Here is a 25,388-nt window from a genome sequence, read left to right on the forward strand (position 1 = left end):
GGAGGATCAACTGAAATACACTGCTGAGGGGAGCAGCACGCAAGTCAGGAGAAGTCTGTTGTGCCATGTGGGTTAGTTCCCTGGTTGGGGATGGAACTCAGGCTACAGTGGCTGGCGATAAATTGATAGCACTGAGACTTAACCCCTGCGCCACAGGGAGGCCCAGAAACAAACATCTATTAAAAAACCAAAACTGGGCCTCCCTGGTGGCATAAGGGGTTAAGACGCAACCTATGAAGCTATCTGCAGCCACCACAGCACGAGTTTGATCCCCAGCCGGCTAGGGAGTTACCCACATGGCGCAGCAGACCTCTCCTGACTCACCTGCTGCTCCCCTCAGCAGTGTATTTTGGTCAATCTGCCTGTTCTGTTCCCTACTCTGTCTCTGGTGAATCCTCTTACCCCCACACCTCTGGCCTGTAGCCCAGTTCTTGTATGCATAAATAAATAAAATTATAAAAAAAAAACAAAAAACCAAAACTATTCATGATGCAAAACAAAATATTTTATTTGGGGCCTCCCCTGGTGGCGCAGCAGTTAAGTGCTGGGCTGCAAAGCTGCCCGCAGCCTCTGCAGCACCAGTTCAATCCCCAGCTGCCAGCGAGGGTCCTGCATGGCACAGCAGACCTCTCCTGCTGCGCCCACTGCTCCTCTCAGCAGTGCGTTTCATCGGTCTGCCGGCTCTGTTCCCCGCTCTGGCTCTGGTGAATTCTCTCACCCTCCCGTGCTACTGACTGTACCCAGTACTTGTATAAATAAATAAATAAATCTTAAAAAAAATATTTTATGTGTAAGATTTAATTCATACAATGTTTTGTACTCAGTGTCTCAGATAGTCATTTATTTCCTCTCAGTTCCTAGGTCACCTCTCTGCTCTGCTTTGTGATACTGGGACTGGAAATGTATATACATTTCCCCTCTTCAGGCTTGCCCAATTTTTAGCTAGCCAACAGAGAGGGCATTAATGCAAGACCAAAAGGCTGAAGCAGAAAGAAGGAACTTTCCTTCTTCCTTCTGAATATATGATTTTTCTATACAGTGACAAGAAGGATGGCAAGTGTGGGGGTAGAAGGGTGGGGTGGGGGAGCCAGGAGTCCCAACTAGGTGGCCCTCAGTTCAGTGGTAGGCCTCCCTCCAGCTACAATTCTTTCCTACCACACAGGTAGTTCCTCCAATTTGTCAGCACAGAACCCTCTGGCAGTGGGCAACATATTCTCATGGCAGCCAGGAACTTTCTTCAGTGGTTTGATTCTCAACCTTGCAGGGACCTCTAAGTTTCTAAGTTCTTTTGTGGTTCATATTTCCTTCAGTCCTGGGGGTAGCAGTTTTCTGCAACTGCTATCTTGGTGTCTTTTTAAACCCCCCTTTAGAAGTTAACCACCTTCTACCTTGTTAATAATTTTTCAAAAACTTCTTTGTTTACAGTACTCCTGATTGAATTCTGACTGATACAATCACTCCAAAAAAAGAGCAAATAAATGAAACACACAATACACCATGGTGATCCCCACACCCTGATATTAGAAAGCTAACTACTGTTATAAATCCACAGAAACTACCTAACATCAATTCTGAATTAAAAAAAACATAAATATTAAGGTTAACCAAACTGTGAGTAGTAAGCACTGAAGAGTAAGAATAAAGAACCAACTACGTTAGAGAAAGTTTTAGATTTTTTTTTAAAGATTTATTTATTTATGCATATAAGAGTTGGGGTGCAGGCCAGAGATGCTGTGTGGATGAGAGGATTGACCAGAGACAAGTGGGGAACAGAACAGGCAGACTGACTGAAATATACTGCTGAGAGGAGCAGCAGGTGAGACAGGAGAAGTCTGCTGCACCATGTGGGTAGCTCCCTGGCCGGCCGGGGATTGAACTAGTGCTGAAGAGGCTGTGGATTGCTTCATAGGGCGGTGCTTAACCCCTTGCGCCACCAGGGAGGCCTAAGTTTTAGATTTTGTTGTGATAAAATTACAAGATTGGTGGCTGACAAGAGCCAAGTAGATGAAAGAACCTGATTATAAGAAAGCATTTAATACTGCTTCTCCTGGCATCTTCCTTGCAAAATTAATTAAAACTAGTCAGGATATATGAGTCTCATGAATTGAAAACTGGCCTCAAGACCGCACGGAGTGATTATAAACTGCCTTAAATCACACTGAAGAAAGCGTGAGGTAGACTGTCCAGAGAGTATTAGATTGGTTATAATCCAGTATTTCCATTAGTGCTTGGAAAAGTAAAGAGGAAGTTAATTAAAGTTTAGTAGACATTAACTAGAAGGGATGTGTGAAAGCCAGTATAGTCTAAAGTGTAAGAGATTAGGAAGTGAAAGAAGATATATGAAAGATCTCTTCAAAGACCAACTCTTTCAATGAATAATTAACATGAAAAGGATTTTCACCTACTGATCTCAAAACTTTCATATGCATATGGGATGTCATAAAGTTGACAGGGAAGAATCAAAGGTTTATATCTGGGCTAACTAAGAGCCCCCTAAGGGACCTAATTCCTTTTAGTCACTAGGGATTACAAACTCTTATAGAGAAGAGTGTCCTGTCTATATATAATCCTTTGCACGGCTATACTCCACAGGAGCTTGAGTTAATGCCAAAATTTCCTTGCCACGTGGATTTGTACATTAACAAATACACAGAAGCAGAGACAGAGAAGAATAAGCAAAAGCTTAACACCAGCAGCCATAAAGATATAATTTATGCCTTAATAAAGAGATGGCCTAAACCCAGAAGCTTTCACACCTCTTCTCTCTTCTCCTGCACCTTCCTGGCACTGATGTGTGTATCAGGCACTGGGGACCCAGTGGAGAACAAAGCAGATACTCTAACAAGTAACTATAATACTGGGTAGCATAGGAAGTTTGAGTAACCTAGTCTAAGGGTCAGATACGGCCTTCCAAAGGAGCCTAGAGTTTGCTCTAATCCCTGTGTGGGCAGTCCATCCTTCTCAAGGGAGTGAAATGTCAATGGTAATTTCCTGCTATGGAACAGAAGATCGTCTGAAGCTTCATGTAGTCAATAGGGATGCAGGGCCTGATTTTCTTGAAAAATTTCCTTTTCTATATTTGGATACTGTTGTCAGCATATGATGTCAAAAACTGTAGCAGTCATCTTGCAAGTATGATGGAAACCAACCTAAGAGGGACTCCAACACACCACAGGTGGCAAAACAGAAAGATGGAAGGAACATGAATCTCCAGCAATAATGTCGAGCCACTGGAATGAAGTGACCCTGAAAATGAAATACCTCTGCACTTCTTGTTAAATGAAACACCCTTATCCTTTAGGCCATCTTAGCTAGACATTCTGCATTTTACAGACAAAAACATCCTATAACTGGTAAGAGTGGTAGTTTGTTTGATAAGGCTGCTGTAACAAACTATTATAGACTCAAAAGCATTTCTATATAACAGAAATTTATTGCCTCATATTTCTGGATACTAGAAGTCCAAAATCAAAGCTCTGTCAGGGTGCTTTCTTCCAAGGCCTATGAAGAAAGGATCTGTTCCAGGACTTTCTCTGTGACTTGTAGGTGGCAGTTTTCTATGCGTATCTGTCTCTGTCAGAATTTCTCCTCTGTATAGGGACACCCATCATACTGGATTAAGGCCTACCCTAATGACCTCATTTTAACTTGATGACTTCTGTAAAGACCCTGTCTCTAAGTAAGGTGACATTCTGATGTATGGAGGGTTAGGACTCTGATCTATCTGTTTTTCAGGGGGACATAATTCAACCTAAAAGGCCTAAAAGAGGCCTTTTAAAGAATCTAAGGAAAGTCATGGATATTCTCTGCAGAAAAATATACATGTATATGCATACACAATATTTGAATATTATTAATACAAAAAGAAAACACATTTTATTTGATTTAATTATTAGTGTTAAATAAGATTTAAAGCTTAGAATAGTTGAGATCCAACCATTGGGATTACAGAATCAACACTGACATCCATGGCCCCAGCAAACCTATATCATCGGTAGGCTGGAAAGAGCTCTGAGGCCCAGCAAAATGGCAGGAAGAGAAGGGCAGAGGGCACTGGGAAGAAAACTATAGCCATCTGGCACAACATCAGTATACTTGTAATATGTGAAGGACAAAAATTCTGAAATCTTGTGCTTCTTGGCTTTGAGAAATAGCATGCAAAATCATTAAGGGTCACTGGTGAACTATGGCAATTAGGTTAAAAAAGTTTGATTTCTATTCTCTACAGTTAAATAACTTAAGATACTAATAAGGGCATAAACAGACACTTTCTTTCCTCTGTTAGCATTAAAGATCACTGCAAAACAAAGTCAAATTACAAAGATACCTCTAATGTTGAAACCAAGAGTTGGGAACATTTGCAAAATCACCTGGCAATGATAGACAAAACCATACATTCTGATACTAGGAAACTATATTTTCTCTTCCACAGGAAATCCTCATAGCCTCTGGAATAGATCCTAGTGAATGAGAACAAAAAATTAACTCTACCTGGAAATAGGTAGACACTACACAGAAAGGGTGGATTCGAAATGGCCTTGAAACTGGAAAAAATGGATAGGACAATGTCAGGAGGGCTCGTTTTTAAAGGCACAAGGAATCAGAATTTTATCTTACAGAACTCAAGGAGTCAAAGAACTTGTAAAGATTTGTTTTTTAAGATGTGGATCGGAGACAGCCATTTTCACCACTGACCATGGCAACTAATAATGCTACACACCTAACAGCTACTCAATTAATACTTGTTGAGCAAATGACAGGCTAAAGCCTTAGCAAAGGGTTGTTAGAACTGTAGATTAACATATAAACAAGTGTGAGTCCAAAAAGCCAATATCGGGTGTTGACATAAAAACAACAAAAGTATGGAAGTCTTGATGCTTGTTTTTTGTTATTGCTCAAAAAGGGGTATTCTGAGCTGTAATCAAATGATACCAATTCTTTTTGTATATTAAAATGACTTTATCTGACTTAAAGTAGGAGGACAAAGCAAATCAATAACCTTATACAGAGGAAATAAGGCCAAGTAAAATTGCATCTAAAACATCAATGTTTATTTCAGTCTGTAAGCCCTTTTTTTTGCCTGGCTGTACAATCTCCAATCATCCCTGAAATACAAGTGATTGGGTTCTTCTGGACCCACCAGTTAAGGGGAGGGAACATTTATCTACCGTCAATTCATGAGACACTAATCTCCTTCCCACTCCTCTGATTACAAGCAAGCAGGATGCTAGAGGAAAGGCTTCAATAGAAGCTTTAAAAAATAAATAAATAAACCCAGGCCCTTCTGCTCCAGGAATACAGAAAAAGATTGGCATTAATGTAAGAGAAAGTGATCGGCCTAAACAAAAGCCAATCTGAAGGAGAAGCAAACCCCACAAGCTAGCCAGCATTACTGCAAGGAAGATAGCACACTTGTTAAAAATGTATATTTTAATTTTCTATATTGCGAAAAGACCCCAATTTGCCCGGGGATCTAGCTAAGCTGCCATTTTCTACTACGACAGAGTCTAATCTTTATTTAATGGATTTAGCATCTATCTTTACTAGAGTGGTCTCTAAGGAAAAGGGGAGGGGAGAATGAAGGGGCAGAGAAGAGATGATCAGATTCCCCCCCCCTTTCATCCATCCAGCGCTCATGTTTGTGTTCAAAATTCAATTACCTCCTTATTGATACTTCACAGAGATATTTAAGCTGCAAACATGAAGCCCTGATTTCCCAAGGGGCCATGCCCCTCTCTATTTCACTGCTCTGCTTCCCCTAGGGTGAATTCCTGAGGCGTCCATATTAATAGGTAATCAGTCACAATTCATTTATTAAACAGCTAGCAAGGTTTATCAGCCTGTCCTGATTAGCCCGAAGAAACCACTGAATTCCTAATTTATTTATGGAAATGTAAGTGTCTTTTTGAATTTCATTCAGGAGCTGCAGAAGTGTTTTGGTCTTAGCATACTGCAATCTAACAGGCAGCACAAGCAGCAAGAAAGCTTTCCAGGAAGAAGGAGCTGCTTGCCACCAGAAGGCAAAGAGCCAGGGACATACACTACAGAGATTCTTCTCCTGGCCCTGGGATTTGGGTCCACATAATCCTTGGATTAGTACTTATTTGATTGCTTTCTGTTTACATAAAAGAGTTTGAAATGTTGTCACTAGGCAGCCATTACTATCCACTGTAACAAAAATCAATTTCAGGAATGCTACTTTTTTTGATTGGCAGAAAAATGGCCCTTAATGGAGTAGAATTGAGGACCTCAGTGAGTTAAAAGCCAATCATTCTTAGCAGAGTTAAAACCAACACCTGGCTGGAATACAAACCCAAACTACAATAATACTTTCCAAGCATTCATCTTAAAATAGTAACTAAACCAAACCCTGTTTTAATCTTCACTGCTCTAAGCTACAGTGACAAAACAGCTTTGCGTATAATTTTCACAATTCGAATCAATTAACAATTCACCCCAATTGCCCATTACTAATTAAGTGGCCAATACAGATTAAATAAAGCTCTTAGGAGTAACATTAAAACTCATGCTAACTGCCCCAATAAGTGCAATTAGAAAAGAAACAGTCTTAAGAACATGAGCAGATCATATAAACTAGAGTCCTGTTTTCAGCCAGAATTACAAGTACTTTCTTCTGGAAAACGACAAAATATATAAAAATATGAAGAAAAGTAGCCGACATTTCAATGCCAACAAATCATGCTGATAATGCTTATTTTTGTATGAATAATCCACCACCAGTATTTTCAAATCCTAATTTGCCTTTCTCATATAGTTTGCTATGATTAAAAGCACACCCCTAATAATCTACTATATGCAGTGAAAGGCAAACCATAATCATAAAAAAACAACAATAATTGAAAGACCTGGACAGTACTTAAAATTGTCACGGGTAATCAAAAACAAGGAAAGTAAGAGAAACTGTCACAGCCGAGTCTAAGAGGAGATATAACTAATAAATTTAACTATGGTATCCTGTATGGGACCCTGGAACAAAAAATAGACATTAAGGGAAAACTAAGGAAATCTGAAAAAAGTATGGGAAAGAGTTCATCAATTGTACCAAATGCCTAACAGATGTACCATAGTAATATGGAAAACTATACTTTTGGATTGTGGATTATCTGGAAGTTCTCCTTCAAAATTTTCCTATAACTAAAACTTAAATTTTATTTAAAAACCAGAAACTGACAATTTACAAACTAAATCAGAAAGTGGCCAAAACATGAGTAATTTTTGTTTAAAATTTTAAAAGCGTTTAAGAGAAAGTTAAAGATATATTTTTGAAAATTCATTTTTTATTAGAAACAATTATTTTTGGCAGATTTCAAGATACACATTTAGAAATGAAAATTTATATATATATACTTATTTGTTTTTACTTGAAAGGACTAGCAAAAAGTTACTAGTACATTTATCAGTTTTAAATATTCTCCAGAAAAATATTATCTCCATGTACATCAATGCCTATAATAATTGCAACAGGAAACTACCTAAAATATATACACATACACACACAAAAGGCAAACCAGTTCTAATATTAAAATGAAATATAATGGGAGGGGTGTCTGAGAAAGAAATCAATATATCCTCAAACCAAATGTTAACATTCTGAACTGTTTTACTACTAGATTGTGTTAATGTTATTACTGTTTCTCTCCTTAAATTTGAATCATCAAATATTAATTTATTAGTAAGTACTCTGGCTAAAGAGAAACACACACTCAACTCAGAAGCACCAGCTTCCCCCACTCCCAAATTAATACTTACATACATTAAGATTTGGTTACTAAATTCAAAGCAAGACATACTAAAATTTTCTTTTAAGGCCCAATGTCTTTAGCTTCTAACACTTAAAAATATTGATGTCTCTGGACTCTAAAGTACTAATTGTGGAAAAGCAAAAAATGAAGCACATCATGGCAGGCATAGTATAACACACCAAAAGCAACTACTGTGGACTCAGATGGCTTCAATTTGATTCACAGCTCTTGGGCTGGCCCAGAACATTGAAACCCTAAAATGGGGTCAATGGTCTAAATGACTCCCAGTGAAGTTAGGAGGTTCTGGAAGCTATGTACTGAAGGCACTTAGCACAGAACCTATTAGTAGGCACTCAGATCATGATGGCTACTGAAGGTATGCTATCAATGTTTCTCAGAAGATATCTGATGATTACAGATAGAAAACTTGAAGAAAAGTTAACTGACTCCCCAAATTATATAGTTTTGGAAACAAAAGGGCAAATCAATAACATCTGATGTAAGAAAAGTTAACTGAATGATGAAAACAATGTAGATCATTACCATTACTATAGCATCCTTAAAGATAAAAACATGCTTCTCATGCAGTTAATAACCTACACGGAAGGCAAATCACATACGTATTATAAACATATGTATATAGTATATAACATATGTATTACATATGCATTATAAACATGATTATACTGTATGTTATATGTGTATTCTAAGCATATGTATTATATATGTATTATAAACATATGTGTATAGTGTATGTAATTTATCACCTATATATCACAGGTGACAAAAAGAAAATTTAATCAGGTTAAGTGAGTTGTCCAAGGTCAACAGCTAATAACAAGCCAAGTCAGGACTTTAATGTAGTTCTTCAGACTCCACTGATATCCCACTTCAAACAGTATAGGTATGTTCTATCCTTTGGCTGATAACTCTTGACTCTGACATATTACTGTAATCTATGTCAAATTCCTTACAAATAAAACTCCTGTATGCCATTAAATTTCGTAAGCCCCAGTGCTTTCGTTAAGCACTACCATTTTAAGAAAATTTAAGCATGAAAAAAGTGACTATTCAAGTAGCATATATTTTGTATTAAAATTACCAGCAAAAACAGAATAGTCAACCACTTTAATTTTTTCTTTTAATTTTTGTTCAAGTGCATCCTAATTGCCTCATCAATAAATTTCACTGACATCTTTGTACAAAGCAATTAGTCATTCTGTTAATCTTGACATATACATATGCCTAAATACAAGTCAGGCAAAAAAATGACAATGTCCAAATCCTTCCTGAATATTCTATTTATTAACACCTGTGAAAAGCAATACTACTTTATCACTACAGGGTTTTGTGTGGAAAAATACATCCTCTAGTTTTGTGGACTCTAAATTTTATTGGTCATATGAAATAGTAATACATAAAACAACAAATGTATAAAAATATTTAAATGTTCTTTCTGGTCTACTTGTCCCAACATATGACCCGTATCACTCCTACTGAAAAGTTTCTAAGAATCACACCCATAAATCTACATTTCAACCTAAAACTTCAAAGGGAATACTGCCATCTACTGAATTACATTCATCACTATTCTTTCTCTATTCCAGTGTTAACCTCATTTAATGACTCCTTGGGAACAAAATTTTTTACACTAAGGGATGTTTATGTTAAAAGCAAACTTTTAAGGCACAACAGTTATATACATTCATAGTTACCCATGACAAAAATACCCTAGAATATCATTTCTATTGTTTTTATCCACTATTTTGAAATCTGGGGGATACGTTCCCTTTTTCTTCAGTATCTTCTTTCCTAACTGGCTAGAAAATTACTCATGCTCAATAACTTTTATTGAGCTTCCATAGCAAACCAGAAAGGTTATGAGAGTTCTTTCAATTTAAGGGCAGACTGACGATCAGACTTTAGAGTGAGTTAGTTTCAAATTTTATCTCAGCCACTACTTGTCTTACATTACTTTTAGTTAATTCTAAATTATAATATATACAGAGAAAAATGTACAAATCTTAAGTATATCTATGAGGAACTTCACAAAACAAAGACATAACAATCACATATATCTCTAGATGGAGAACTAAGCCCCCTTCCTTCTATCTCCTCCCAACCATCAACATATCCCCAATGCAATCATTATTTTTACTTTATCACTACAGATTAGCGTTGCTTATTTTTGAGCATTATATAAATGAAACTGTACAATATGTACTATATAGTGTCTAGCTTCATTCACTCAATGTTATATTCCTGAGGTTCATTCATGGTATAGCAATAAGTTGTTCATTTACATAGTTATACAGTATACTATTATATGAACATAGCATAATTTATTCATTCTACCATCAATGAATTTTTAGATTATTTTTAGTTTGGGTCCACTGTGAATAGCGTTGCTCTGAGTAATTTTGTATGTATCTTTTAGTATACATATGTTTACATTTCTTTTTTTTTTTAAAGATTTATTTACTTATGCATACAAGAGCTGGGATACAGGCCAGAGATGTGGGGGGTGAGAGGACTCACCAGAGACAGAGTGGGGAGCAGAACAGGCAGACTGACTGAAATACACTGCTGAGGGGAGCAGCGGGCAAGACAGGAGAAGTCTGCTGCGCCATGTGGGTAGCTCCCTGGCTAGCCAGGCTCGAACTTGTGCTGCAGTGGCTGCAGATTGCTTCATAGTGCTGTGCTTCACTCCTTGTGCCACCAGGGAGGCCTCTACAAATGTTTACATTTCTATTTCTAGGGTACATATCTAATATTGGAATTATTGGGTCACATGGTATATGTATGATCAGTCTGACAGTTTTCCAAAAATGGTTTTATTGACAACAACTTGCCATTTGAAGGCTCATATTTCTCAGCAAAGGATTGGTCTTTCAACTATAAAGTGTTTGTAGTTAAAAAGACACTTGGAATTAAGCAGGGAGTACTTAAGGGGAAGAAGTTAGGGAGTTGCTGAGATCATAAGAAACCTTCTCAGACTTCCTGGTCTCCCCTTGAGGACTAGGGCCTAAGGTCCAGGGCTTGCCAGAAGTCTATTTTGAGAACAGAAGAGTCTGCATTCCATGTTCATGTACTCTAAATACCAATTCATCAGCAGGTTTCTTTCATGCAGGCTCTCCTAACACTCTCTGAACATGATCAATACATCAGCCTCCCTGATAGATAAAGATATTGTATGTTTTTAAGTATAGGCCTAGTTGTTTCAATTAGAATGCAGATATTTTTACACAATAACTTCCCTCCTATCAGATTACATGGAACGTGTTTTGAAGTAAAGAGGTTTCTGAAAAGCAAGACTATTACTGGAATTGAACTGGAATTACCATAATGAAAACCCTCCCCTAAGATTTCTCCAACTTATAGTGACAAAGACCCTTGTCAATAACATGTGAATGCCATGCCTAACTTCATTCATGTGCCCATCAGGCCAAGCGCAGCCTTATCTCATCATGATGTTTCAAGTTAAAGGTAAAAAGGAGACAGCTGCCAGAATATTTTAATACCTATGAATTTAGAGAATTGCTCGATGTCAGTCTAATCATTTTGTAGAGTTATAAAAATATCTGCTGCAAAAGCAGTGCTCTAAGTATGTGCCCTTATGTAGCTCAGGGTAATAAAACACTGCATAGTCCCGGGTCAAAGACTGCCAAGCCAGAACTGATATACGTCAGTGCTGCTGTGAATTTAAAAACTGTTCTGGCTAATCTTTTTAAAGGACTCTTATTTGTTTACTTAAAAATAAGAATTAGCTGCAACAGTAACCAACTGCTTCAGTGCTTCAACAATGAGTTGTGCCTGATGCTTCAGAAATCATCACTGCATGTTATCGGAGGTTAACGGCATGTAGAAGACTTAAAAAAAATCGATACATTTTTTAAATTATGGGTTTTTGAGACTCTGTTGGGTAGTAAATCCATATAGCATAGAAGGCAGAAATAATCAAAATCATTGTCAAGATACATGTCAAACTCACCCCAGGTCAGATATATTTGATAGTGGCTTTCTTATCTCTTTGTTGCCACTTACAGGCTTAACAGGGTAAATCTAGAGGCTGCTGCATGGCCAAATTATGATGTAAGTTTACTCTGCCTCTCTATTTAATTATTGGTCCATATGTGCACAAAAGAACAAAACAGCAAAGCCTTTTACTGTACAAGTAAACTGAGCTGCCAGTAAGGGAAATAAGTATGGATCTGTGTAGGCTAATCAAACAGTAACTGCTACATAAAATGTTACATTTTTACATGGATTCTTATACTGAGGAGGAAAACAATTTGCCAATGATTATAAAGGATTTACTTCTTTCATTCTAGTTTAAACATAACTTTTTAAAGATCAGTACACTGTGATCTCTCATTTCTGAAACATGGTAGTCAAGTGGCACCAAGTATATGATATGCTCTCTTGTACTTCAATCTTTTACATATTTGCCTTCTCATTTGCCACTAATCAGATTTTAAGTGCCTTGAAAGAAGTTTATACATTTTTGACACCTGGGATCTAGCATATTACTTTTCAGTGTAAGCCATAAATATTTATTTATTATGGTATATTTAAATCCTAAGAAATATATGTGAGCTCTTGATGGGGTCAGATGCTATTAAAATAAATACCAAGAATGTCGGGAGATTGTTTCAAATCTACTTTAGGACAGAATAAAGGCCTTCAGTTAGAAGCAAACCTACAAGGGAATTCTTCAAACCCTTTTGGGCTTCCTGGACTAGTTTTATTTTGACATTTTCTTCTCTTTCTGATAAGAAAAAATTGAGATATAATTCACATAGCATGAAGTTTACCTACCCCCTTTTAAATTATGGGAACATACACATACATTTTAACCATCTTAATCATTTTTAGGTGTGGAGTACAGTAACATGAAGTTTATGTGAATAGTCCCTCTTCCCAGCACATTTGTTAAAAAGAGACTATTTCCCCTTTATTGAATGATTTGGTTATTTAAAACTAAGTTACACTAAAAGAAAATACCTTTGCATACATAAATCACATAAAAGGAGAGGTAAACACCCATTAGACAAGAGATATGTATCATGTACCACTTACAGAGTTAGGAATTCAGTTGTGAACAATAGATACCAATATATCTTTAGAGAGCCTGCGGAGTTTTAATGTTAGACTAACTCATCTACTTTGTAGCTATGTGCTAACTTCATGTAAAATTAAAGTTTCCCCTGATAATTTGAGAACTTTGATATACAAAAGGATTTCTTTTCCAAATACTGATAGGCAAAATTATCATCATCATCATCATCATCATCATCATCATCATCCTCCCATAAATCCTTTTTCTGTTTTGGATTGGCTTTATAAATATTTTGTACCAGAAATGGTGAGACACCAAATTTCTCAATAGCTGGAATTTCAGGTTCTTCCCATCATGGATAATATGCAAGGTCATCCTGAATGGCTATAGTTTGCAACTCTAAATCTCAATGTGATGTTCCTGCCCCTTTAATGCTTCTGACTTTTTCACGTCTGACTTTTAAATACAAGCTTAAGGTATATAACTTTGATTTTTACTAGCATCATAAAATGCCATGCACCAAGATCTCAAACTTCTTCTCAGCTAACTTTAGAAGAGATACGTCCTTGATTATATAAGAAATATTATGGATTCTCTTACTGAAGATCAAGTGATCTCACTGGCATATCTTACACAGAAAGGTTGTATATGATTTTAAGCAGAATATTTTCACAGGTAATGAAAAGGAGTGTACCATTAAAACAGGTAAGACAAGAGGGTGGCAAAGGTCAGGTGGGCACCCATGACAGTGATATGGAAGAAGTGAAAGAGTGGGAAGAGCTGGCAAAGAATGTAAAGGGAATAATATTGAAGAATCAGAAGACATTTGGGGGAGTTTTCATAAATTTAGTCAAAGCTCTAACATGGGAAACTGCTGACACCATAACCAGTAAGGATAAATAGAGCTTTAAATATAAAACTTGCAGGAAATAAAAGCAAAACAAGGTACCATTCCTAATTTCTTTGGGGAAAAAACTATCACCTGAAGGTTTCCTTTTAGAAAACTGTTTCATATATAATTATCTCCTCTACCACTTTTTTCAAGGTTAATAGTTGAAACTTTTTCTATAGTTCAGTACATTTCATTGTCTCAACCACACATAATAATCTGACATCACTATTTTTAGTTTGAAGATTCAGATAAATTCAAGTTAGTGTTTCTATGAATAATTCAATATTTTATACTATACTATTTCTTTTAGTGGAAGAATTAGTTACTTCCAATTATAGAATAATTTACATCCAAAGCCCAAGAGAGGAATTTAATTTCTTTCATCCATACCTTATTGTATTTCAGAGTAAAAACAATATGCTTTGGGTTATCAGATACTTAGGATATCACAGACTTGGGAATTCATAAAGTTCATTCATGAATGTCAAGGTCCTATCTTGAAAGCAACAAGTTGACTGTAATTTACTACAAAAGTGCCAGATGCTCATTTTATAGGCAGATTTCATAAGCCTTACTTTAATTAGAAACTGTTAGAGCTACATTTGGCAAGAGAAGATTCTCTCTCAGATGTTAGGAATATTGTTAGAATCTTTTTATTTCATTCCTTCTAGGAGACTAACTGAAATAATTTGAGGGTTAAAGATAATTTGACAGATAAAAATTTTCATGGTAAATTCTTTCTTGAAAGGTCAAATGCATATGCTAAAATGTACAGATTTTATTTATTTCATTATGGAGACTACAGCTTAGAAGATATAAAATAGGGCCTCCCCGGTGGCGCAGCGGTTGAGCGCTGGGTTGCGAAGCTGCCGGCAACCTATGCGGCGCCGGTTCGATCCCCGGCTGCTCCCCGGCCACCGGAGGAGGGTCCCACATGGCGCACAGACCTCTCCTGCCGCCCGCTGCTCCCCTCAGCAGTGTACTTCGGTCCTTCTGCCTGCTCTGCTCCCTGCTCTGGCTCTGGTGAATTCTCTCACCCTCCCGCGCTTCTGACTGTACCCAGTGCATGTATAAACGAACAAGCAAACAAACAAATAAATAAATAAATAAAACATGCCTCTATTAAAAAAAAAGAAGAAGATATAAAATAGTGGGCAAAATCAGAAGGTTGGTCTTTTATACTGTAGTTATAGCCCACAAAGCTGTAGCAAATTGATCATTGATATTACAAATAATTGCCTATTTCAAAGCTCATACAACTTGTACTAGCTCCAGGGAAGTGATTTGTATAAACTCTAGACTTACTCCATAATCCACCTATAGAAACTTTGCTCCAGAACTTGCATAACAGTCACCCTCTTCAAATGGCTTAGTTAAACCCCTAACTTAACACAGAGTTGAAATTTAGTCAAGAGAAGTAGTCATGGGTCTAAAGGTCAGCAAACCTCTTTTAAAGAAGAAGAGAGTAATGTCACGCTTTGGGGGTTGCGGTAAATCTGTCTCATATGCTTCTATTTTTTATTTTTACAACTCTTTAGAAATGTAAAAACCATTCTAAGCTCAAGGGAAATCAGATAAATGCAGCGGGTCACAGTTAGCTAACCTTTAGAGTAGTGCTATCTTATAAGAATGTCCCATCTCTGTGCTAATATGGTAGCCACTGTCTGCAAATGGATACTGAGCATTTGCTAGTAAAACGAGGTACTGAATCTTTATTTTATTAATTCCTATTTAATGTTAATTAACTTTAAATGTCATATATGGCCAGTGCTTACCATTTTTGTTTCTTTTAATTTTTTTTTTCTTTTCTTTTGTGGCTACCATTTTGAATAGTGCATTATCTAGAGGAATACCAAAAGTCCCCAAGGACCTCAGCAATCTCTGCATACCTTTGCTCTCAAGAACCTGTGGAAGACTTCAACAAGAAGTAAATCAGGTATAAACAGTAATTGTTATTAATGCTAGCTTCCAACAATTAAGCTAAGCACTAAACCCAATTCAAATAAGTAACACTAGAAGCAATATGATGGCATTACACAAATTATTCATATGACATCTCTTCAGTAATGTTTGGGCAAATCAGAACTTGAAGTGCTGAGTGGGTCTAAGGACTTTGAGGGCCTCCCTGGTGGTGCAGTGGGTTGAGCGCAGCGCTGTGAAGCTGTCCACAGCCTCTGCAGCGCTGGTTTGATTCCTGGCTGGCAGGGGATATTCCCACATGGTGCAGCAGACCTCTCTGCCGTGACTGCTGTTCCCCTCAGCAGTGCTTTCGGTGTCTCTGCCTGTTCTGCTCCCCGCTCTGTCTCTAGTGAGTCCTCTCTCCCTCCCACGCCTCTGACCTGTACCCCAGCTATTGTATAAAAATAAGTAAATAAATAAATAAATAAATAAATCTTAAAAAAAATTTCTTAAAGGACTTTGAATTAAAATAGACAAAATGACTATTTGTAAATACACATACAATGTTCCCATTTTTGGTGTGACAATTTCTACCATTCAGTTTGAATAGATCCTTCCACTGAAGACAAATTCAACTAAAATTAGGTTTGTTTGCCTGAGAAGACAACTGATTTCTCCCATCATTGACCTGAAAAGCTCCTGGGAAATTGCTTTGCTTCATTCATCAAACTGCCACTCCCACAGGTCCCTAAAGTTCATGAGGCACAAACTTGCTTTGTTAGTCAAGCTGTTTACACACGAAACCTACGTCCTCATTTTCATGTGCTGACAAATCACCTCCCAAGTCCATTAATGCATTCATAATTTGATTTTTGGAACTCTGAAGTAGAAAACTCGGGGAGAAAACACTCGTTTAACTTTAGAGGAAACCTACAATCAATGCCTCAGCGTAGGGAAAATGGAGTGGCTACAGCTCTTTTTTGCCTTCCACTGGTAGCCTGTCCGGCTGGCATCTGCAGTCCTGCTTTCCTTCCAGGTTTCATTGCCCACAGTGACATCGTGTTGGTGTAAAAAGTTCTTGGCAGCGCGCGCACGGGGCACACATGGACACCAGGCAGAGAAATAGACAAGATTACGAGAGGGAAACCAAGGGAGAATGCCAAAGAGGAGTAAAACTGAGTGTGTGGAGGTCATGGGGACTGGGAGGTCTGGTTGCTTCCAGCCTCCCAGGCCTTCTGCCGGTCTGCCTGCCCGCTGGTCTGCCTGTACCTGGTTCCCTGCTTCAGCATTCAGCTGGTCAAATCTATCAAAGGCTCCAAGATTCCTTTTTCTGTCTGCCCGACTCCACAATGAATCTGCCTAGTTTGGGATGGTTCCCAAACACTCAGATAATACCCACTGAAGGTATATACATTTTTAATATTTATTTATGTATACAAGAGCTGGAATACAGGCCAGAGGTGCAGGGGGCGGGGGTAAAAGGATTCACCAGAGAGAGTGGGGAGCAGAGCAGGCAGATCTACTGAAATACACTGCTGAGGGGAGCAGCCAGAGAGGCAGGAGAGGTCTGCTGCGCCATGTGGGTTGCTCCCTGGCCGGCTGGAATCCAACTCGTACTGCAGTGGCTGGCAATAGCTTGATAGCGCTGTCTTTAACCCCTGTGCCACCAGGGAGGCCCCGCCACTAAAGATATTTGTTTTTCCCACCTATCTTTAGGACCCTTTGGTGCCCTACTACTCTGGTTCTTTTGCATTTATTACCCCTGGCTGGTACTGAGTCCCGGGGCAAGTTAGGGTTAATTAGGTAGCTTCAGGGACAGTACAGACAGGGACTTTGGGAGAGTTAAAAAAGCTTCTGCAGTAAGGACAGAAAAATCCAGAAGGGCTAATGAGGACAGTAAATTCTTTTCCCCAAGATTTATTTATTTATTTATTTATTTATTTATTTATTTATTTATTTATTTATACAAGCACTGGGTACAGTCAGAAGTGCAGGAGGGTGAGAGAATTCACCAGAGTCAGAGCAGAGCAGGCAGACAGAAGTACATTGCTGAGGGGAGCAGCGGGTGGCAGGAGAGGTCTGCACGCCATGTGAGACCCTCACCCGGTGGCCGGAGATTGAACCAGTGCTGCAGAGGCTGCAGGCAGCTTCGCAACCCAGCGCTCAACTGCTGCGCCACCGGGCAGGGAGGGCAGTAAATTTTAAAGACTAATAAGGAGAGTAAATTTTAAGAGAACTTGGACAGGGGCAGTGAAAGAAAGACTAAGATAAGAGCTTTAGTAAAGTGGACACAGCTGCCCAGGGAAGTACAGGCACAGAGAGAGAGCCCATAACAAAGAGGATGACAAAATTTTAGAATAAAGAAAAAAGGTTTAAATATGCCCTAGACACAGGCCCATTCAGCTCCCTTGCCCCTCCCTGGCCTGGTTCCACCAGCTTGGGTGTCCCACTTTATTTCTGTTCCTTTTTTCCTAATTAACTTTTTCATTCTCAAAACAAATTTGCCTCTTTTCACTTGCTTGCCTGAGTGTCAGCCAAGTTCCTACTGCAGCTTTGTGAGGCACCAACCCATGGTGGTCTAGTGGCTGGGACTCAGTGCTGCCACCACAGCCTGGGATCCAATCCAGGCGAACACTAGACCAGAAAACCTGACATTACGGAATCAGTACCAGTCCTCTGGCCATCTGAACAGGTACAACTGGGAGTTTATCCCTATTATAACCCATAAAAACTAAAAACAAAGAGACAGAGAATGTATCACAAATGCTGGAGCACCAAAACCCTGGAAGAAGTCCCAATCCAGCAGAGCTGTGGAATGTACCTGAAGAAGAGTTTCAGGTAATAGTTATAACAATGCTTGCTGAACTAAAATAAACAATGGGTGATGTAAAACTGGAAGAGAATAAAGACTGAGAATATGAGTACAACTAGAATGGGTCCAAAACAGCACTATAACTGGATTTTAAAAATACAATAGAAGGCCTCAATGGCAGACAAAAATAATTAGTGAGTGCAAAAGCACAGTGTCAGAAAATACATAAATATAAAATGAAAAAAGAACTTTAAAAAATGAAAATAGCACAAGAGCTCTTTGGGGTAACATAAAAAGAAATAACATCTAAACTATCTGCCTAGCAACTATAAATGGGAGACATTCTGCAGGGGAGGAGGAGGGGAAAGGATCAAAACAGGGGTGGAAAGAGCACAAGGGACTCTGGTGGTGGGACACAGGTGAACTGGTGGTGTGAATTTCACAGGAACTATACCTGAGAGGAGAAAGCATACATTGTACAAAAATGAAGAATGATGTGTATATATATATATATATATATATACACATATATATATAAATTTTTAAAAAAAATTTAAAAAGCTATCAGCCTAGAATCTAGAATTAGTACATTCATACAAAGAAATCCAATGCAGCAACCTGGGAAACAATGAGATAGATCTATATGTACTACTGGGGACAGACATTCAAGAGGAAAAACCAAGCCATAAAGCAGTATGTATATTTCTCATTTGTATGTGGTAACAAACAAACTTGATTATGCGCAGAAAATGTATGGAAGTGCACATGGAGAAACTGATGGTGGTGGGTAGGGCTGGTAAGTTCAGCAGGCAGGGTTTTTAATTTTCACTTTATATCCTATATAATTAAAGTTTTTAAACTGCCAATCGGCTGTTTAAAATGTTTTTTTAGAAGCCTAGAGAGATCTCTGCGGTGGTTTCCCCAAGAGACTATGAAGATGTGGTGACCTTTCTTTTATCATTATATGTTATCACTGAAATGAAAAAGTCAAGACTATTCCTTGTATTCCTAATGTCACTATAAAGTTGCTAATATTGCTTCTGTCAGTGAATTTCTTTGGTGGAGAGGAGGAAAAAAAATTCACACAACAGTACCATGAAAGTGAAAAAGGAAAAAAGCAGACTTTAAATAGGGCCTTGGTAGGACTAGAAATCCACAAGTGCCAACCAGCTCCAGGGCGGAAAAGATCCCAGGAGAGCCATCACATTTCAATTACCATCACTAACGTTAGTTATTATTTGGCCTGCTCCAGTCCCTGAGGAAGCCTGCCTGTGATGGCAATACCCAGTCTCTTCTTGTAGAACAATTCATTAGGCAAAGCAGAACAGCTGGGGCAGTCACGTGCAAGTCCTTAAAGCACTGCCACACTGGGACCTCAGGCCCAGGTTTCCCTTTCGGTGAGGGACAGCCACCACCCTTCTGACAGCTGTAGTGTCCTCCAGGGGCACTTCAGGTTTAATCAGTACTTCCCGCCCTGGAGAGGACCATTTGATTTCTAACACCAACTAATGGCATTCCTCCTATCAGCAGGTTACACCAGACATCAGATAAGAGGCTTTAAGGCATTTTTATCTTGTTCTAATACTCCAGAGTTAATGAGGCAGCAAAAGATACTGTCATAGAGTCCCGATGTAGCTATATTATCCAATAAAGGGACTCTTTCCAAGACAGGCTTAATATGGATCGAGGAGGTAAAGAAGCCTTGCTCAATATTGATCCTACTGCATGGATGAGAATCCAGTCATTAAAAGTAGGGGAATATCACGCATATTCTATAGCAGACAAAATGCTACAAGGAAAGAGTCATTTTTAAGGTGAAGAGTAAACTGCTGATTTTTACCATTTTAAACAGCATAGGTTTATTATTATTAGGTTAATTTGGCATTTTTGGTTTAGTTTTTTTAAAAATGCTTCTAAATGAATACCTATTTTCATGTCTTGCTGAAAAATATTCTAGGAGTTAGTTTCTTTTTTTAAATTAGCAATGAAGTCATCATAAAATAGCTTGTAGTAATTAAATAACACATATTTATATTAATTGTATTAAATATAATATGCTCATAAAGGACATAACTTTTCTATTAGCAATAAAGCCAATTTTATTATGCTAAACCACATAGACTGCCATTAATTTCTAAATATCACAAAACCTACAAAGCTTTTGAAATAACTTCATTATCCATTCAACATTACTATTAGCTTATTATAACCAATGCTATGTGAGACATAGTGAAAATAAAAATCAGTCCTTGGATTCACTAGTCTCCAGGCTAATTGTTTAAAAGAAAATTTTACATAAACTTTTTTTTTTGTATTCTAGATTCTGTTTTGGGAAATATATAGAATCAGAGAACCAAGTGGTTTTCTTTTCCCCATAATTGGAAATCTGTAACAGGGTCTACTCAGAACTTTATGATTGGATATAAATATTAATAAGCTGATCATATAAAATTGTCAATACTAAAATATTTAAAGCTATTAAAAAAGATTTATTTATTTATTTATACAAGCACTGGGTACAGTCAGAAGCGTGGGAGGGTGAGAGAATTCACCAGAGCCAGAGAGGGGAACAGAACAGGCAAACCGATGAAATACACTGCCGAGGGGAGCAGCGGGCACAGCAGGAGAGGTCTGCGCACCATGTGGGACCCTCGCCAGCGGCCGGGGATCGAAAAGGCGTTGCAGAGGCTGCGGCCAGCCTCGCAGCCCAGCGCTCAACCGCTGCACCACAAGGGGAGGCCCAAGCTGACTATTTCTTGAGTAGTTTGCCACATAAAGATTAAAGGGGGCTAAAATTGTCTAATGCCTAACTGAAAATAGTCCTTGCCTTCCCTTCCCCAAAAAATGACCTGCAAGCTCTTCAAAGTACATGTCGGACATATATTCATTCATTTATGGAGGATTAAATATATTTAATATAGTACAAGAAAACAGAATCAATAGCCCTACCTTTGCTTGTAATTCACAATCAACAAAGTTTAAGAGTAAAGTTCAATTGACAGATGGTAAGTTCATACATGCATCTCTAAAATCACTATTTCTAAGCTTCTCAACATAAACATCACCTCATATTCTTCTATTTCTACTGAAAAGTCATAGCTCTTGTACAGGTCTCCTGTGTTCCTCATGGCAGAAAGTTCTGGTTGACCTTCCCAATGCCTATTCTCCTTTTCTTTCTTATCAGCCCCCAATTTGAAAGCAAAATTACAACCCAGAATAGAAGATTACATTCTTTTGCAGCTAGGTGGGTCACTATCCTCCAGATAAGAAGCTTAAAGGGAAAAGAGTCAGCTGTTTGGGGTCTCCTCTTTCCCATCTCTCCACCTTCTTCAGTCTTAAAAATAGTGATCTTGAAGTATCCTTTAGGATGGATGCATTAAGAAAGTGGAGTCATTATGGTGGAGGGCTATGGGGGCTCTGGAGAAGGGAAAACTACGGTGACCACACCTGTGGGGAGAAATCCTATATTATGAAAAAACAAACAAGGATATAAAATATTGATATACTATTAATTTTTTAAAAAGTAGAGTAAAAAGAAAGAATCCTTGGTCCTTGATGACGCTGTGGAGCTGCCCCACTGGCTGGGCCTGTCTACCTTCAGTATACATTTTTTTTTTTTTTTAAACTACCTTGGATAAGCCACATTATTTTGGACTTTTAATTATATGTAGTTGAAACTCATCCTAACCAATAGACCTGAGAGCCATAATCTTTTAGTCTATAACCCTGATAGTTTTTCATTTCAAAGATACTTTAATAAAATGTTAGCAAACAAAAACTGAGGTTTTATACCACATACTCCACTTCTACCCATAACTGTATTTTCCTAGTCACTGGGGCTTAAAACCTTGAAATTTTTAGACTCTGTGTCTAAGTTTCTTATAATTTCATATCTATTTTTAACCCCAAATACCTCTAACTGTTCCCTCCTTTGCCATTACAACATCCTATCTAGTACAAACAGCTATTGCATTGTAGACCACAGCAGCTTCCTACCAGTTCTCTCTGGGTGCTGTTATCAGTCTTTTGAAAATGAAGCCTGGTCCTTCAGGCTTTCTATAATCTAACTTGTCCTTTTCCCCCTACACTGTCTAAGATTCTAACCAATCCAAACTAGAAAACTGCTTCCCAATCTGAGATATTTTCCTCCCTGTCTCATGTAAATTTTTTTTTTTAAAGATTTATTTATTTATTCATACAAGCACTGGGTACAGTCAGAGGCGCGGGAGGGTGAGAGAATTCACCAGAGCCAGAGCAGAGAGTAGAACAGGCAGAGTGATGAAGTACACTGCTGAGGGGAGCAGCGGGTGGCAGGAGAGGTCTGCACGCCATGTGGGACCCTTGCCAGGTGGCCGGGGATTGAACCGGCCCGCAGAGGCTGCGGGCAGCTTTGCAACCCAGTGCTCAACTGCTGCGCCACCTGGGAGGCCCTGTCTCATGTAAATTTTAACCATCAAATTCTACTTCAGGTTTCATCTCTTTCAAGAAGTATTCCCCAAATCCTTTACCTCACTTTTTCCTCTTCAAGAATCTGTCAAACCTATGCTCAGAGGGAAACATGGGGTGATGAGCATGGTGTGAAAAAGGCCAGGTCACACAGAGCTGGAAGGCCAAGTTAAAGGTTTTTATTTTATCCTAACAACAATGGGAAGCCATTGATGGATTTTAAGAAGGGAATGAGGTCATGTGCCAATTTGCATTTCAAAAATATTACTCTGGCTGGAAAGTGTAGCAGTTATTGGAGAAAAGATCAATTCTACAGTTGATTCAGTCAGGAGAAGGGGAGAATACCAAAGGTAGATTGAAGCAGCTTGATAAAGCAGGCCTGGTGTAGAGGGAGAACTTGAAACTCATATTCTAGAGGAAAACGATAGTAATCTGAGTAAATACATGTTCACCATAGGAGAAAACTGGTAGATATTTATCAAAAGAGTTGGTGTGCAGATTTTAGCACTAAATGTTCTTTTATCGAGAATGCATTGATATTTATAATGCCTGAACTAGATCTTGGTTTTTAAAAAAGCTACACAAGATTTTTAGGGACAATTGAAGAATTCTGAATGTGGAGGGCTATTAGGGACATTACATATTCAGGTATTATAGATTTTTAGGGAAATAGAGGAATTTAATTATAAGTTTTCTTGGCTGCAACAACAGTGTTAATATGAAGAAAACTGTCCTTACTCTTAGGAGACGTATTCTGAAGTATTCCAGGGTAATGTGCCTGATATTTGAAACTTACTTCCAAATAGTTCAAGGGGAAAAAAAATTGTGTGTGTGTGTGTGAGTGTGTGTGCACATGCATATATACATCCTATATATACAATTGCATTATATATATGTAAGAGGAGAGGCTCACGGGGTGTTTAACATTTTTTTCACAAGGGACTATCAGAGGAAAAGATAACTTACTAGCTTTTTTCCCAACCTATTTCTTGTATTGATATTCATTTATTTGATAATTTGAAATAAATTGTTTTCTAACCTACAGTTCCCAGCAAGTTTAGCATCTTAAAAAGTAAATCACAAGAGCATTTTCACCCAAGAATGATCCCTTTTACAAGCAGTTAAAGAATCAATACTCTAGCCCTCCCTTTAGTTTCAAGCCTGGCTACTCCTGGATTCCATTCTCAGGCTGATTAAGGAGACTGAGGAAACTTCAGGTCCCTTTTCAATCTGAAGACATGTCATTGAATCATTCTCCAACACCTATGTTTATTAAACCTTTAATACATACAAAGTTATCAATCCCTCATGTGGAGCCATTTCAGAGAATAGCAGACACACAAACTTGGATTCAAGTAATCTACTGTGTTGCTCTTTTCTTTGTTAATGCCATTATCCTCCAACACAGTGAGACTGCTGATTAATTGAACCCTAGTTTTTACTGAATTTGATAGCTGACAGAGGCATAAACAGAAGCAGAAAGCATAAACTCTTCTCACTTCAATCAAGAGAAAAATGCTTCCTCTGCAGAGCTAGAATACTATACTTTTCCCACCTACAAAACTATTTTCTGGGAGGAAACAGTCTCAGTAACAACAAGTCTGTTAATCTGAGTAATCAGAAGGCTTATTTCTATAGTCAGACCTAGCTAGACATCTCTTCTTTTGACTAATTGAACAGGCATGCAGGTGAAAACCCTTAACTTAGTCCAAATTTACTGTGTTTACAATCAGACTGCATAAAATGGAAAAAAGACAAAAGAAAAAATAAACATCTGCACCAAAATGGGTGTCAAACATCTCCAATATGGTAATCATTAAAGGAAGCAATTTTTTAAGTTCTTAAAATAAAACAAGGACTTACAGTATCAAGTCATAAGGCAAACTTGAAGGTTTGTTTGGTTGCTTTTAGGTTACTGTGTATGTTTGCTATATGGGAAAGAGTAAGTCAGATACTAGAAGTTTTCCCACACTAGAATTACGTAACAATGTAACTTTACAAGTTTACTCAATGCTTAGAGTGAATATAAGGAAGAAAATGGAAAAAAATGAAGAAAAGGTGTCCCTGTTCTAAAGGAAGGCAAGGACTGACTGACAAAGGAGTCTGAGTAGCTTATTCCTCTCTTACAAAGAAATAGCATATCTTGTGTGGAGCAAGAAGAAACTGTTAGAGAAATAGGAGAGAAAAAGAATTAAAACCACAGATAATTTCAAATTCATTTTAGCCAGGATTTTCTCTAATCATACTTTCCACACAGCTTCTAGAAAGAAGTCAATTTTGTATCCTATCATCTCTTTTCATCTTTCCCTTTTCCATCTACCAGTAGAAAGATGGCAAAAAGAATACAAACAGAAGTTTAAGGAATGGGGAAACCCGACTAGAGAGCACTCCATATCATTTAGATTCATGGACTGACTGAAGGTAGCCTCTCTTTGTTAAACTGTAATGTCACCTCTACTCTTAAACTACCTCACAGAAGGTGCTGGGTATGCAAGGACAGTTTTGATTCTTGAGGGA

General features: G+C 38.0%; 1 protein-coding gene across 1 annotated transcript in view; it reads right to left on the reverse strand.

Annotated features, from left to right (window-relative positions):
* Positions 1–18,191: 18,191 nt before the first annotated feature.
* LIN52 (lin-52 DREAM MuvB core complex component) overlaps positions 18,192–25,388 on the reverse strand; it is a gene marked incomplete at both ends in the record, with an annotated part of 33,825 nt that continues 26,628 nt past the window's right edge. The window contains one exon of the mRNA XM_084240313.1: positions 18,192–18,247. Coding sequence (XP_084096439.1) covers positions 18,192–18,247 — 56 coding nt within the window. The remainder of the gene's footprint in view (positions 18,248–25,388) is intronic.

This window comes from Talpa europaea (assembly GCF_964194135.1).
Source record: "Talpa europaea genome assembly, chromosome: 8".
NCBI lineage: Eukaryota > Metazoa > Chordata > Mammalia > Eulipotyphla > Talpidae > Talpa > Talpa europaea.